Below are 17,696 nucleotides of genomic sequence, written 5' to 3'. Positions count from 1 at the left end.
TTTTTTTTTTGCGGTACGCAGGCCTCTCACTGTTGCGGCCTCTCGCGTTGCGGAGCACAGGCTCCGGACGCGCAGGCTCAGCGGCCATGGCTCACGGGCGCAGCCGCTCCGTGGCATGTGGGATCTTCCCGGGCTGGAGCACGAAGCCATGTCTCCTGCATCGGCAGACGGACTCTCAACCGCTGTGCCACCAGGGAAGCCCCTCATTGTGGTTTTGATGTGCATTTCCCTGATGACTAGTGACGTTGAGCACCTTTTCATGTACTTTTGGTCATTTGTATGTCTTCCTTGGAGCAATGTCTCTTCAAATCCTCTGCCCATTTTTAAATCAAATTGTTTGGGTTGTTTTTGCTACTGAGTTGTATGAGTTCCTTATATATTTGGATATTAACCCCTTATCAGTTATATGGTTTGTAGATATTTTCTTCCGCTCTTTAGGCTGTCTTTTCATTTTGCTGATAGTCTCTTTTGCTGTAGAAGCTTTTTAGTTTGACTTAGTCCCACTTGTTGATCTTTGGTTTTGTTACCTGTGCTTTTGATGTCTTATCCAAAAAGTCATTCTCAAGACCAGCGTTAAGGAGCTTTCCCCATTGTTTTCTTATAAGAGTTTTACAGTTTTAGATCTTTAAGTTCATAATCCATTTTGAGTTACTTTTCGTGAGTGGTGTAAGATAAGGGCCCAGTTTCATTCTATTACATGTGAATATCCAGTTTTTCCACCATTTATTGAGGAGACTGTCCTTTCCGCGTTGAATTTTTTTGGCTTCCTTATCAAATATTATGTGACCTTATATGCGTGGGTTTATTGATTCTATTCCATTGGTCTATGTGTCTGTTTTTATCCCAGTAACCATACTGTTCTGATTCCTATAGGTTTGTAATATAGTGTGAAGTCAGAAAGGATGATGCCTCCAGCTCATTCTTTCTCAAGACTGCTTTGGCTATTCAGGGTCTTTTGTGATTCCATTTGAATTTTAGGAATGTTCTTTCTATTTCTATGAAAAGGGATGTACTGTCAAAGCTATACATTTATAAAAGATGATCAGTAGTTGTTTGTGGAATAAGGGATATTCCAGCCACAGTGTCATACAAAGTTTTAAATGTAACTTATATGCCGCTATGCCACATTTCACCACTACCCCTTTTGTTTATTCAGAGTGGAAAATAAATGACGTTTCAGCGTTTTAAATTTCCTAATCATTTCTAAAGTTGGAATGAATTGCTACTGATAAAGCATTTTCCCCCCATCTGCAGAAACAGCAGCTTCTATGAAAGCTGAATTATCACTTCAAGAACCTCAAATCAATGTAGTTATTAAATCTTAGAGAGGTCATAAGATAAAGAAGACGGTTTATAACTCTTCATAAGAAGACAGTTCTTGTATGTTCATTTGAGCTATGAAATACAGTTGGTACCACAGGAAACGGTTGCTATATGTAAACCATCAGCTCCTCTTCAGCTTTTAAAGCCTGATGTTGAGTGTTGACAACCTTGGGTCCCAAAAGAGCAGGGGCCTGTTAGAACTTAACTCTTTCCATTTAACTTGTTTTGAGGCTTTACCATTCTTTTTTATTTATTTATTTGGCTGCATTGGGTCTTTGCTGCTGCGCGGGCTTTCTCTAGTTGCGGTGGGCGGGGGCTACTCTTCGATGTGGTGCAGGGGCTTCTCATTGTCGTGGCTTCTCTTATTGTGGATTGTGGGCTCTAGGTGCACAGGCTTCAGTAGTTGTGGCGCCTGGGCTCAGTAGTTGTGGCTCGTGGGCTCTAGAGCTCAGACTCAGTAGTTGTGGCGCACGGGTTTAGTTGCTCCGCGGCATGTGGGATCCTCCCGGACCAGGGCTCGAACCTGCGTCCCCTGCTTTGGCAGGTGGATTCTTAACCACCGCGCCACCAGGGAAGTCCCCTAGGCTTTTCCATTCTTTAAAACTTTTCTTATTTTTAAGAAAATAACGTTGTGTACAATTCTGTTTCGGGTTTTATCTATTCTCTTAATTAGTTGTCTCCTTACAGAGCATTTGTTTTATTTGTTTGTTTAACCTGTTTTCTGGTTCAGAGTCTCAGACTCTGTAAGATTGGGGTTCTCATCCTTTTAGCAGCATCATCAAGTTCTTCTGTACCAGCTGCTGGGTTTAAAGTAGATTTCTGCTCTCTAGGAGCTCAAGTGAAGTGCCAAAGGTAGGCAACAAAGTGGGTTATTGTTGTGAAATAGATGTGCTCTGGTAAAAAGAGGTAGAAGGAGAGGACTTAGTCATTTTTGGTTGCTCCTGTGGAGTGTGAGGGAGAAGGACTGCTCTGGGATGACTCGGTGCTCTGGCTTGGATATCTAGATGGGCAGAGGATCATTTGGTGAAATTGAAATACAGAAGAAGGCACCGATCCTGGAGATGGCTGGTTGACACGGAGCTGTAGGGTAGTTGTTGAATTTGAGTATACAGCTCTGAAGGGAGGCCTGAGCTGGAGTGAAGCAAATATAGATACTAAACGAGGCAGGCTGAAGAACTATAGCCTGGAAACCTGACTGAAGGTTGTGACTAGAAAGGCAAAAAAGAAACGAGGAGAAGTGGGTAATATGGAAGCCAGTGGAGGAGAGCTGCAGATGCCAGAAAGTCATGGGGACTGAAAGACATCCGCTGGCTTTTAAGGTAGGTCTCTGTTGGTGACTTTTCCCTGAGCAGTTTTGGTGTCAGCTTTTGGGCAAAAGACCACTGCTCTGTGTTAGCGAGTGAATCGACTTAAGGAACTGAAGGCAATAGATAGTTGTTTCCTTTATATACCTTGGGCGATTGGTTCCTTGTGAGAACCTTCCTTTGATCATCAACTGGCATAAATGGTGACACGGCCTGCGGTATTTACCACACATGTGCCTGTGAGAAATGGAGAAAGAGGCACAGATGAGGCCGTGAACCAAGCTTTTTTTATGGATGGATGACTGCTCAAATTTAAACAATATTGTAATACTTGAAAAAACACTGTTTCTCTTCTATTTTGTATACAAGTTCTCCACTCTTCTCAGGTGGTTATCATAATTCAGTTCTAAGCATACGTATTTAACAATCTACATGCCTCAAACTTTAAATATCTTCCCTTGGTTCTGAATGGAAACGGGACAGGAAGAGAAGTTGCTACCAACACAGCGGTGACTCTCAGCTATTCATGGACAGGAGAGCAAGGTCACCTGAGAAACTCATGTGCAGGTTGGAAGTATAAGGCTGATGAACTGGACCAGAGTGTGGAGGTCCTTTCCTGTTTATTATCTGCCCCTGGTATGAAAACATTAAACAACTTTACTGTTGAAACAAAGGTCCTCATCTAGTTTTCTGGTAATTAATTCAATATTTTAAATTTCTGATGGTAACTGAATTTTCCAGCCTCTTAATTTTTATCTCTGTCATTTTAAGTTTAGTGTTCATTTTTGCATTATTTTGTTTTAATGTTTTAATGCTGCATTATTTTGTTTTACTATTGTTTCTTTCTTTTGTGGCTGTTGAAGATTTTTAAAATTTTCATCTATTTAACATTTATTACATATCCAGAATTTATTATTCCTTTGAAGTTAGGCTAGGAATATATCCTTAATCTTCTATTGTAGGATTTTTTTCAGTCTCTTCCCCTACTTTTTGCCATACATGTGCACTTGCGATTTAAAGTTTTTTGATGGCTCCCCCTCGCCCCCATTTGCTTAAAGGAAAACATGTTGTATTTATATCCGCCAAACAATATACAATGTGTTCATATTTTCTTAGTCTTTTATTTTTGGAACTGACGTGTTAGGTAAGAACGATGTATTTCGCTTTTGTCCCAGGATGATAAATAACAAAAAGGGTCCTTAACCTTTTTGTTTATTTATTGTGTTACTCAACAGTGTTTTTATAGCCCATTGTGGTAGGTTCAGCAATGGAGAACGCAGTCCTCATGCTGAGGGAAGAGAAAGTTGGAAGGAAGCTGTGGGCAGCAGGGTCAGTTGTCACAGAGTGGCTGAGCGAGGTGAAGCTGAAAGACTTCCCATTGCTTCAGCCCCAGGAAGTTCTTGGTGGTCTAAGGGAGAGCGGTTGGCAGTGAGGATGGCCTGGGCCTGTTGCCAGGTTGTTCAGGAGTGACAGAGACATTGAGAGGATCTGAGGAACAGGCTGGAGCCTTTACACCTTCTCTTTTGCTTTTAATGAACCCATGTTCTGAGACCTTCGAGAAGGCTCCACACAGGTTCTCCAACTTCAAGATTGCCTGTTGCTAAATTTATTCCCCATCTGGATTGGACGAAAGATTTAATGTGAACCTAGAGATGAAATTTTAGAGAAACTGAGAAGATTTGAGAGTTTATAGGTAAAGGTTAGGCCCTTCTGCATTTGCAGCAACATGGATGGACCTAGAGATTATCATGCTAAGTGAAGGAAGTCAGACAGAGAAAGACAAACACCATGAAATCACTTATATGTGGAACCTAAAATATGACACAACTGAACTTATCTACGAAAACAGAAACAGACTCACAGGCACAGAGAACAGACTTATGGTTGCCAAGGGGGAGGGAGGAGAGGGGAGGGATGGAGTGGGAGTTTGGAATTAGCAGTTGCAAACTATATATATAGAATGGTTAAACAACAAGGTCCTACTGTATAGCACAGGGAACTATATTCAGTATCCTGTGATAAACCATAAAGGAAAAGAATATGTGTGTGTATGTAAATGAATCACTTTGCTGTACAGCAGAAATTAACACAACATGGTAAGTCAACTATACTTCAATAAAAATTAAAAAAAAGAAAGAGGTTAGGCCATTCTGGCCATAGAATAAGTCCACAAGACAATAAATGTTTGTTTTGTTTTCTTGTGCAGATGTGTAGAAAACCCACAGTTAAGGTGTATTTTGCAGAGACTTCTTCAATCCAGACGGAGGTTTGGCTTACCTCAGGGTGTATCCTCAGGGCAGAGGAAAATAAGCAGCAAAATGAGCTTTTCCCAAGTATGAAAGGACAGGCGTTTGCTTTTCACACATGTAACGAGGTGTAGCTTGCTTGCTAAGTGACTAAAGAGCATGGACCTGCATAGACAACCCTATGGTGGTTGGGATTGCTAAGTAGTGGATCTCTGGGAGGATGGAAGTGAAATCCCATCTTTTGTTTCTTATTCATTCCACCCTATGTCCGTGGGGATGCAGCATTTGTGAAGGAATCAATTATCCATTTGTTAGAGGAGCCTTACAAATTATACATTAGCAGATTGATTCCTGAGGTTCACGTTGGGGGACCGATGGCTTAAGGTGGGTTGATGAGGAACATCAGGGGAAAAGAAGTGGCCACAGAGAACACCATTAAAAGCAGCTTTCGAAACGACCGTGAATTTATTCCTAATTGAAGAGCTGACATAATCCATACTAAGTGTATTTATTTCAAGCCTCGTACATTAAGTAATTGATTATCACATGAGGTGTACATGTGGGTGATTTTGCCTTTTCTTTAAATTTAAGACCTTGAGACCACCTGTAGTAGACTTGGATTTAGAAGGTATGTGCTGGTCCTGGCCCCCTCCTGCTTACTGGGCTTCTTTTTTTGTTCCATTAAGGAAACATTTTCGTATGTTCTATGGTGTCAGCTTGACATTATTGATTTTTGAACAAACTCACTTATATTGTCCAGAATTCCAAACATGTCTCCATTAGGAATAAAATTGTAGCTAATGGAAAATACAGCTGAGGCCATTTTTCTCTGGTCTTTTTTTCTTCTGGTTCCTTACCCTTGTCTGCATCTATTTCAGTGGCCCATCTTCACAACATACTCCCTAAATTGTATGTATAAAACAGGAAAGGTCAGCACTGAGGAAAGACCGAATCTTGCCCTCCTTTTTCCCTCCTGTATCCTTTCTTTCCTGTTCAGTTGTCGTTGTTGCTTATTTCTAGTGTTTAGAAATGGCAGATATATGCAAGGTGTTTGTTTCTGACACGAATGATTATGTACCATTGACAGCTGTACTATTGAATTCCTGTTATTTATTCTTTATTAAATGTTATAGAACAGTTATAGAAACTAACATGCATAGTGATGATACTGAATCATTGCTCAAGATAAAAATGTGCTGCAGGTCCCCCAAAGGGTGGATTTAACAATTAAGATTTACTGTGGTTTCGTTTTGTTTTTAGATTCATGGATTTACTGTGTAATTGTTTAAAAATATTTATCTTTTGATTACAAACCATAAATATTTGTTGTAGAAAACTAGCAGATCCTAGAAAGGGACAGCCTACATAGTAATAGTATGTCAGCACCCAGATATAAGCAGTGCTAATATTTTGGGGAATCTGCTTCTAGTCACATATATTACATTCAAATACCCGTAAATAGAGTAGTAGTTATAAACATCAGATTGTACTTACCCAGAGTAGCCAAATTATAAGATTTGAGGGCACAGTCCTCCAGACTACCGAGTCTGCTGAAGACTTCTGACACCAGCCGCAAGTTCTGGTGGTGTTCCTAAATCCACCTTCATGTTTGATAATTATCTAAAGGCCTCACAGAACTCATTAAAAGCTATTATACTCACAATTCTGAGTTATTACGGGAAAAGGATACAGGTCAAGAATTCAGCCACAGGAAGGGCCATGCCTGGGATGGTTCCAAAAGTGAAGTTTTCATTTTCCTTAGGACATGGAACCTCCACCCCTACGTAGATGCAGGGAAGCTGAGCCCCGTATTCAGGGATTTTACTGGGGCTCTGTTACGGAGGCATGATTGGTTGCTGGGTTGTCCACGTGGTTGATTTCAGCTTCCGGGTTGACCAATACGTTGTGACCCAAAGCCTCCACCCTAAATCACAGGCTTGGTCTTTGTGGCCCAAGCAGCCCCACCATAAGATGCTCCTATCAGGTGTGCAGGTGTGACATAAATGACTTCCAGAAGCCAAGGGCAAAGGCCAGACCTGTCTTTGTCTAAGGCCATATTCTTCTATAAATAATGCTTCTTTTTTAACTTAATTTTAAAAATGAACTTTTAGATTCCTAGCTTTTAGAAATTTAGATAATTTTAAAATTATTTATTTATTTACTTACCTACTTACCTATCTGATTATCTGTTTGCACTGGGTCTTAGTTGTGGCACGCAGGATCTTTAGTTGCAGCACGTGGGCTCTTAGTTGCAGCATGTGGTATCTAGTTCCCTGACCAGGGATCCAGCCCTCGCCCCCTGCATTGGGAGTGTGGAATCTTAGCCACTGGACCACCAGGGAAGTCCGTAGGTAACTTTTATTTCTCAGTGTCTTACAAAAGAAACCTGCTATGGAAAGCATCTTGTTGCAAAATAATCTTTGTACTTCTCCTTGGTTATCATAAGCAACGCATATTTTAAAGAATTTTGATACACGTTGCCAAATGATCCTTTGGAAAGTTTCTCCAAATTTGAATTACCACTCCCAATGTAAGAGGAGTGTCTATTTTTGTGCTTCTTCGCTAAAACGAAGGTGTTTGAAAAATCTTTGCTGATTCTGTAGGTAAAATATCTCATTGCTTTACTTTTCATGTATTGATTGTTACTGAGGTTGCCTCTTGTTCCTGTTTACCTACAGTTTGTCTGTTTCTTTTGGGAGTTGACTGTTCACTTGGTTTGATTTACGTGAGTAGAAAGCCCAAATTTCTTCAAAAACTAAAGAATATTTTAAAATGTATGGTAAGCTGCCAAGTTGTTTGCAGTGTTCATGATAAGGGGTAAATATCCCTAATCGATAATAAGCTGTTGTGAATCAATTTTAAAATTATGGACACCCTGATAGCAAAACAGTTTCTTTCTCTGGCTTCATGCTTAGAATGTATAGTTTAAGATTGCAGCTTTTACAGATGTATTAACTAGCTTCTCTTCCCAATTCTATTTGAAGTGACCTAAGAAGTAGAAAATACTTGTGCTCTCGTTTTAAAATAGGGAAAGAAGGAAGTAGTAAATAAACATGTGCTAAATACCTCATCTTCCAAATGAGCCAGTTAATACAATTGCATTTATTTTGGGTGGGGGGAGGAGACATAATTCAAGCATGATTTAGTAATTTAAAGATAATCACTAACAAGATAAAAATAGAATATCTAAATTCTTCTTCAATGGGTCAAGAAAAAGAATTTGAGTAACATAGCAAAAGAATAATAATGAGATGGGGAAATGTAATTTTTAAAAGTATAAAGGAATGTAGCAACTAAGAGAACACTAAATGGGCCAGGTATTCTGTTACTAAAAGAAAATAAGCCTCAGCTTTGAAGAACAAGTATCCCACCAGCCGATGGAAGTGAAAAATAAAGATGTGAGCAAAAATGTATTATAAAAAGCCAAACAAAAATTAAGCATGTTGGCAGTAACAGTATAAGAAAATACAGAGTTTAAGGCAAAAGAGCATTAACCAGCAGAATGCATATTAGATTGATGATAGGTACAAGCGAAAAGGAAAATGTAGCAATTATACCCTTTGATTTGCCAAATTATAGGTCATCTAATAGCTGGATCAAAATGGATTTGAAAATCAAGGAGGAATGGACAAAACTACAGTTGCAGTGGGAAGTTTTTAAAGCATGTTTCTATCAGTCTTTGCTAGATCAAGAAGAAAAAATTAAACAAGGACATAGAAATTAAATAATATATACAACATTATTAAAAATATATGTATTTTGAACCCTAAAATAGAAAATATGAATTACTTCAAAATGATATCTTATGTTTCAAAGAGCAACCCATCCATTTAACAGATAGACACAGACCACATATCCGACCACAACTGTAGCCACACTAGAGTTTATTCATAATTTGATATATAAGCAGATAACACCACCACCACCCTTAGAAATGAAACAAAACAAAATGTTGCTTTTCCCAAAGGAGATATAATTATTACAATAACACAGTATTCTCTGGTCTCTGGTTTGTGGCCATTGGTATACCCAAAGGCAAATGCAAAATATTTGATTACTTTATGATTAAGAAATGAGCAGTTAAAACTAACGAGCAACATACTAATGCCAGAAAATTACAGTAAGGTCAACGAAATTGTTCCAAGGCAAAAAGGGCATCATTAGTATAGACTAAGAGTAGAAATTAATAAAATAGAAAAATTTAAAAATACAGCAAATAGGTACTTCCCTGGTGGAGCAGTAGTTAAGAATCTGCCTGTCAATGCAGGGGACGTGGGTTCGAGCCCTGGTCCGGGAAGATCCCACATGCCGCGGAGCAGCTAAGCCCGTGTGCCACAATTGCTGAGCCTGTGTTCTGGAGCCCGCGAGCCACAGCTACTTGGCCTGCACTCTAGAGCCTGCGAGCCACAGCTGCTGGGCCTGCGTGCCACAACTGCTGAAGCCCGCGTGCCCTAGAGCCCGTGCTCCACAACAAGAGAAGCCGCTGCAATGAGAAGGCTGCGCACCGCAATGAAGGGTGGCCTCCGCTCGCCGCAGCTAGAGAAAGCCTGTGAGCAGAAGCGAAGACCCAATGCGGCCAAAAATTTTAAAATAAATAAATAAATTTATTTTAAAAAACCCAGCAAATTGATTGATGGTAGTATTGCTTCTATAAAAAGGCCAATACAACTGATAAATATCTGATAAGGATAATAGTAAAAAAGGAAATAAAATATTAATATACATGTGAGATAGTGCTGTGTATATATTTTCATATTTCCAAATAGGAAAACTAATATTACCTACTTCATAGAATTTCTGTGAGGAGTAAATTATATAATATATATAGAACTCTTAGAATAGAGACTGCTGTATAATAAGCATACAGTAAATGTTTACTTATTAGTAGTCGTATTACTACTTACTAGTAGTATTAATATCATTAGTATTATTAAAATATTAAAAGAATACAAAGTGAAATGAAACTATTTCATCATTAAGAACTTGGAATGCACAATTTTCTGGGAAAATGTAAATGACCAGAATAAAATTAGGACATTTGAGTAGCTTGACAGTTATGGGAAAAATAAGTGTAAACCAAGAAATAATCCGTTGAAGGTGTAGATCCCAGACATTTTTATGGATGGGCAAATTCTTCTTAATTTTATTTAGAAGTCTTTAACGTTTGTTCTTATTTTGAAATATAACTTTTTAAAACCCATTTTAAGATGTGCAGGGGAACAAATAGTAATAAAGCGAACAATCCTGTTAACTACCGCTGTCAAGAGCAGACCGTGTGATCCCCTTCCCCACCTACACTCGCAGTTCCCTTAGTGGGAGCCACTGTGCTGACCTTCGTAGGAATGACTGCTTAGCTTTTCTTTTTCATTTTATGTCCTCTGTGTGCACCCCCTGGACACTATGGTGTAGTTGTGCCTATTTTTGTCAGGTTGTGTAAGTGGAATCATATTGTACGTATCAGGAATGAGAAAAGCCTGCTGACTGTCATTGCTACTCCCAGAATAAAACAAAGTATGAGACCTCTAAGGGGAGACATAGGAAACTTTATTTAGAGACATGAAAGAAGGCCTAATAAATGGAGAAATGCTCCATGTTTGTGGATTAGAAGACTCAACATGTTGTAAGCGTATCAAAGGGAGAGCTCTCAGCGCTTCACCTTAGGTGTGTTTGAGGAAGTTTTCTCCTTAAATGCTAAGAGTTTTTACCATGAGTGAGTGTTGTTTCATCCAATACTTTTTGCATCATTGAGGTGACCGTATGAATTTCCTCTTGAGATGATCTTATGATTTTCCTCTTTTATTAATGCAAAAAAATCATCTATTCCACTATCTTGTATCAGCCTAGTAGTTTTGGAGTAAAATTATCTTTTTTATATATGCTGACTTTGTTAATATTTTCTTTAGGATTTTTTCATTTCTGTTCATGAGTGAGATTTACTTGTATTTTTTCTTTTTCATAACATCCTTTGTTGAGTTTTGTTGTTAGGTTATGCTGTCCTGGTAAAATGAGTTGGGGAGCATTTCCTTTTTATTCTGTCGTCTGGAAGATTTTGTGTGTGATTGGAAGTTTGTGTTCTTTGAACTATCTCATGAAATTAATACCTCTAGTGAGTGAGTTTGACAGTAACTAAGATAAGTAAAATACATAGTAAGATAGTGGTAAGTGCTAAGGAGAAAAAATAAGTATTACAGTGAAGGACCTATGAATGTTTGGGTGAAGTGTTGAAAATTCAGATCCAGTGACCTGAAAAGATGACTACCAGTGAAGAGCTGGCAGGAAAGCATCCCAGGCACCAGCAAACAAATGCAAAGGCTCTAGGACTGGAGAAACAGCAAGAAGGTCATCATGGCTGGAGGAGTGAGAACGAGGCCAAGTGTGGATAAGGCAGGGCTTTAGCCATATCATTTAGGACTGTCAGGTCATAGTAAACACTTTGGGTTTTATCCTGAGATGGGAGGCCTTTGGAGGGTTTGAAACAAAGGAGTGACATTGTCTGATCCACCTATTAACAATATACTCTACTGGTTTGTTGAGGTTAGATTTCTAGGTGAGTTAGGGCAGAAGCAGGTCTACTAGTTTGGAGACTATTACAATAATCCAGACAAGGGTGATGATAGCTTAAACCAGGATGGCAGCCATAGGGGTGGTGAAAGTCTGGGTAAATTTTGTTTGAAGAGATGGTAGGAATTGCTGACAGATAGCGATGTAAAGTGTGGAAGAAAGACAGGAGTCAAGACTGGCTCCAAGGTTTTCGTCCTGTGCGATGAGAGGATTGTATCAGTCTTTAACTACTACAGATGGGCGAGACATCAGGAAGAGCCCTTCCAGGAAGGAAGATCAGATTCTCAGTTTTGGATATGCTTTAGTTCACATGCCCGTTTAGGCATCCAAGTACATATGTAAAATAGGCAGTCCTAGATATTGGTCTGGAATAGGGAGAGGCCCCGTCTAGGGATTTAAATTCAGGAGTCATCCCATGGCCTGGAGAGAATACCAAGAGAGCTCGTGTGGATGTAAAAGGGAAGAGGTGCCAGGACTGAGCTATGAGGTACAGGGATCAGGAGATAAGGAGTATTTGGCCAAAGACACGGAGGCAGAGCAACTAGAAATTCCAGAGAAAACTCAGAGAAGTGTGATACATTGGAAGCAGAGAGAGGGGGAGAGTTGTCATCAGTGTTCCATGCTTGTATTAGGTAAAGTAAGTTAGGATTGAATAATGACCGTTATATGTGGCAACATGGGGGTCATTTTATCTTGTAATTCTCATGAAAATATAAATACTTGAGAAAAACCAAGGAAAGTGTGAAGAATTGTGACTGGGACTCACCTTACCAGATATCAGAACATACTATGTACGTCTTCTATAATTAAATCAATGTTGAAATGATATAACAATGGACAAAGGGACCACGGTTGAAAACCCAGAAGATTATCTCAGTGTATATAAATATTTATTATATGATAAACATAGTTCTCTTCAAAAGGAGAAGGGTGTGGTTTTTAAAAATGGGGCTAGTCCAAATGGGTATCCATTTGGAAGAAGATAAGATGAATCGTGAAAGTATTAAAAACTTAGATGTGAGAAATAAAGCAATAACCATCTTGCAAAAATATACAGGAGACCACATATACAATGTCAGGGTAAGGTATTGTACCGAGACCTCATACCCTTTAAAAAAAAAAAGAAGGAAATGGACAAGAAAAGAACAAACATTAATAGAAAAAATAAGAGATGTGAACAGAGTTTTTAGAAGAATAAATTAATTGGCCGACAGGCTTAAGAAAATGTTTAAGTTGTTAGTAGTTGGGGAAATAAATCAGTGAATATTGATCATTGGCAAAAAAGTTAACCATTGCTAACAGGTATAAAGGAAAAAGGATTCTTATATCTTGTAGTTATGATTTATTTTCCCCCATCATATTGCTAATGTGGTGATACAAATTAGTTTCTACTCAGGAAGAAACATGTTGTAATAAAAAGTTGGGTTTATTCGTACTAAGAATACCACTGTGTGGCCTAGCCACATAGCAGTACTAAGGCTCTAGACAGCTCACGTAAACTCTTGAGGCCTCATTTTCCTTATTGTGAGGTGGAGGTAACCATCCTAGGCTGACTGCTTTCGCCAGAAGTTGTGAGGATCAGCTAACGTGTATGTCAGGTCTTTGAAAATAATACAGTGTGATTCCTAGAATCTTAGCACAGGCCACGAGCACAGAGTCCAAGAACAAATGACGTACAGTTTGACAGGTACATGGGGAGAAGATACACTTCTCGATGTAAGTTGTACAGAAGGGCCTTGTGAAGAGGCATTGTGCTCAGCACTGAGGCTCAGTTTGCTAGGCCTGGGACAGTGCTGCCCTGTGGAACTTTCTGAAATGATGAAAACATTCCGTGATCTGTGTGCTTTTTCATACAGTAGCCGCTAGTCACATGTGGGTATTGAGCACTTGTGCAACGGAGGACATGAATGTTTAACTGTGATTGATTTTAACTAGCTTAACTTTCTATATAGTCACATGTGGATAGCACCATATTGGTTAGGACAGGAAACCTTGGCAGTGATCAAGCTACACACATCTATTGAATTATATAATCTGAGGTAGGTTATAACCAGAGACCAATTAAATTACAGTCAGAGGTATGTGGGGTTTATACTTGCCACAAGTAAAATGGGCATTAAAATGTTTGGCGAACAAAAGATCAGAATCAGGAAGTTGTTAACAGAAGGTACTCAGTGAGGAAAACTTTTATCCAAAGAAGACTGTAGAAATTGTGCATTCAGACTCGTCGGCCAGAAGTCCAGACACACTGGCCTCATTGCTTTCCCAGTTCAGTTTTTGTTTTGCATCTTCCTTGCTGCCCATCACAAAGTTCTCTTCACTGCTCTTAAGGTCAGAGTCCTGGCTCTGCTTTTTCTCTGTTGTGAATCTCATCCATGGGGTTGGTTTATTCTCCTATAAATGGATCAGATATCTCTGTAAGGTCCTTTCCTGTCCTAACATTCTAAGAACTTTTAAGGAGATAGCTTGGTTTTCATGAGCTGCGTTTCAGGAGTGATTTAGGGATCAGGGTGAGAACGGGTTCTGTAGCCAGCTATCTCCATCTGTAACATGGGAATTTCTCTCAGCAACATCAGGCAGTGGGTGGCCTTTCCAAGGTCAGGGAATCTTGGTCTGTCCTGGCCATGACTTACGAGCTTGGAGATATTTTCCGTTGAGCATAGAATAATCAATTTTGTGTATTTCCATTTTATTCTTATGCACAAACCAAATTATTTTAAGGTTAGGTATTTAAAAAAATGAATTTGCAGGCTCATGTTGAAACCGATGAAGTCGTCTCTTTTTGTGGTTAATTTGTTCTATCATGTTTTGTGCAAGATAGTTGTAAACTGTCATTACTTAAGAAGCAAAAAAAAGAGAAAAGGTTGCCATTTTTTAATATTGTCAACATTTACTGATTTTGATTTCTCTTTAGAAAATCTGCCTGTGTGAATATCTTAGTGAGTAAACAGTTGGCTACATAGAGAACTGGAAAGCTGTGAAAAATACTAAAAGTGCAGTTGTGTGTTTACTCTTGGGAAAATACATCCAAAGTAGAATGCCTAATTCCATCTTCACAGATTTTTAAATTTGAGATTACTCAAAAGAATGGAGGATGGGGCTTCCCTGTTGGCACAGTGGTTGAGAATCTGCCTGCCGATGCAGGGGACACGGGTTCGTGCCCCGGTCCAGGAAGATCCCACATGCCACGGAGCGGCTGGGCCCGTGAGCCATGGCCGCTGAGCCTGCGCGTCCAGAACCAGTGCTCCGCAACGGGAGAGGCCACAACAGTGAGAGGCCCGCGTACTGCAAAAAAAAAAAAAAAGAAAAAAAAAAGAATGGAGGATGACAAAGTTAGTTACTATCAATTAGACCCTGTGGAATTCCCCCAGAAAGTACTAAGCATAGAGTATAAATAAAAAGTTGATTTAGTAATTTATAAGAGAAGAAGAAATGGATTGGCTAGTGAGCCAAAGTAAAATAACTAAGATTTTAGAGTTGCCATATGATCCAACAATCCCACTCCTGGGCATATATCCAGAGAAAACTCTGATTCAAAAAGATACATGCACCCCAATATTCGTAGCAGCACTATTTACAATAGCCAGGACATGGAAGCAACCTAAATGTCCATCAACAGAGGAATGGATAAAGAAGATGTGGTACATGTATACAATGGAATATTACTCAGCCATAAAAAAGAATGAAATAATGCCATTGGTATAGACGACCTTATTTACAAAGCAGAAATAGAAACACAGACGTAGAGAACAAATGTATGGATACCAAGAGGGAAAGGGGGAGGTGGGATGAATTAGGAGATTGGGATTGAAATATATACGCTATTGATACTATGTATAAAATAGATAACTAATGAGAACCTACTGTATAGCACAGGGAACTCTACTCAGTGCTCTGTGGTGACCTAAATGGGAAGGAAATCCAAAAAAGAGGGGATATACTTATATGTATAGCTGATTCACTTTGCTGTGCAGTAGAAACTAACACAACATTGTAAAGCAACTGTACTCCAATAAAAATTTAAAAAGAATGAAATAGTGCCATTTGTAGCAGCATGGATGGACCTAGAGATTATCATACTAAGTGAAGAAAGTCACAGAAAGACAAATACCGTACGATATCACTTATACGTGGAATCTAAAATATGATGTAACAAACAGACTCACAGACACAGAAAACAAACTTACGGTTACCAAAGGGAGAGGTGGTGGGGCAGCGATAAATGAGGAGTTTGGGATTAGCAGATACATACTACTGTACATAAAATACATAAACAACAAGGTCCTACTGTATAGCATAGGGAACTGAATTCAATGGTTTATCCTGTGATAAACCATAATGGAAAAGGATATGAAAAAGAATGTGTGTGTGTATGTGTGTCTGTGTATATATATATATATATATATATATATATATATATATGAATCATATTACTGTATACCAGCAACTAACGTGACATTTTAAATCAACTAAATTTCAATTAAAAAAAAAAAACCAAAAATTTTTCTTTACATCATGATTTTTATTTTGGTTTTTGTTTTGTTCTTTAAACGAATTTGGCTGGGAAAGAATTTTAGGACTGTGGAGTAAATAGAACAGAACAAATGAAAAGGTACATAACAGGTAAGAAAAGTACCATTTTTAGCTGGGACTTCAAGTACGTGAAATAGGTAATTTGGGGAAATCTTAGGTTTCTGGGCTTATTACGTGTCTGGGAACAAAGCTATATTTTACCATTTTCATTTGCAGAAGCAAAATATGTCTTGGACTCCTGCATCTAAATAGACAACTTGTATCACATTTTACGAAAAGCCAAGGCATTTCACTTTTGATATATATGTTTCTGAAGGTTTACCATGTTTGTTTGTTCTTTTGTTTTTAATAGAGTCCTGTGAAGATAAATCAGATTAGCCTGGATGAAAGTGGCGAACACATGGGCGTGTGTTCAGAGGATGGCAAGGTATGGGGATTACATGGTCACGTGGAAAGCAGCGCTCCAGCTCTGTGGGCTGTGATGTTACCAACTCCAAGGGCTAGAGCAACACTGTGCCTACTGTATACCTGCAGTAGGAGAACCCTGATTATTCTTTTTGGGTATCGGACTTGCTCCCGATTGCTCATAATTAAAGTAAAATATATTTTGCGCAAATGTGCCTTAGGAAAAATAATTACAAGAATGTCAATAATGTAACTAGTATTAAGCTGATAAACAGCTGTGGCAGAGGGACATGTCACCTTAATCATTACTGCCGTGCCACTTAGGCTTCAGCGACTGGTCTGCAGTTCCTGCAAGACAGTGGTTTAATGCCTTTCTGCCATAAATCCACAAAATTGGATTTTGTGGGCATGATTTCTGTGGGCTGGTGGTTTTCATTTTCACACACCAGTTATGAATGTTTCTCTTGAATTATAGAATCTTTTGATAAGCAATCATAGTTTATCAGAAGAATAAAGTGTCTTACAGTGGCCACATTAAATAAATGTAAAATCAATATATGTACAGTTTCTAAAAACCTGGCCCCTACTTCCTCGACCGAGGACATATACATCATTTGTGCAGCGTGTAACTAACAATTATCAGTGCTTCTTGCTGAGGTTGAGCTGTGACGTTTAGTGGTTGTGGTGATTGATTTTCCACTTATAAGAATGTCTTTTGTTTTTCAGTCAATGGAAGGCTTTTCCAATGTTGGTTTGCAATGATAAAATTCTAATGCACAGAGTATTTAAGCTACTCTTCTAAAATAACAGTTGAAGAAGAGCGTGCATTAAGAATCATTACAGAACCTTACATATCCTGGACTTCATAGAGCAGATTTCCTAATCTAATTTTATGTTTTTTATGGGATCTAAAGTCAATGGGCCATTAGGATAAGTAAATTAAAAACAGTGTAATCAGTGTAAAAGATTTATACCCATTTAATCTGTTAACAAAAGAACAATGAAGTCTTCTTGACAGACAAGAATGCATTTTTATATATCTAAGCCTAATGTTACCCAAAGAGTCTAGTAAGAGTAATTGGAACACTCATGCTTTTCAAAAAGCACTGTCAAATTTTCTGAAATTCTGAGTTGAACCAGACCATCAAAGATAGGTAAGGGAGGAGTTGGTATGTGCAGAAATTGAGAAGAATTATCCAAACTCTTGAAACATTTCGTATTTATAAGAAAGATCATCTTCATTTTTGTTTTCTGAAAAGCGAGGAAGAATTCCTTCTGGATTAATGCCAATGTAATTGAACTAATTTGTTGAAGGAGAATATTG

General features: G+C 38.7%; 1 protein-coding gene across 1 annotated transcript in view; it reads left to right on the top strand.

The window, feature by feature from the left end:
* Nucleotides 1–17,696, top strand: part of VPS41 (VPS41 subunit of HOPS complex) — a 187,649-nt gene that overhangs the window by 66,484 nt on the left and 103,469 nt on the right. The window contains exon 5 of the mRNA XM_024750657.1: nt 16,320–16,394. Coding sequence (XP_024606425.1) covers nt 16,320–16,394 — 75 coding nt within the window. The remainder of the gene's footprint in view (nt 1–16,319; nt 16,395–17,696) is intronic.

Source organism: Neophocaena asiaeorientalis, unplaced genomic scaffold, assembly GCF_003031525.2.
Source record: "Neophocaena asiaeorientalis asiaeorientalis breed wild unplaced genomic scaffold, Neophocaena_asiaeorientalis_V1.1 scaffold60, whole genome shotgun sequence".
NCBI lineage: Eukaryota > Metazoa > Chordata > Mammalia > Artiodactyla > Phocoenidae > Neophocaena > Neophocaena asiaeorientalis.
Note: the sequence above shows the minus strand (reverse complement) of the source record. Positions and strands in the feature narration are given on the sequence as shown.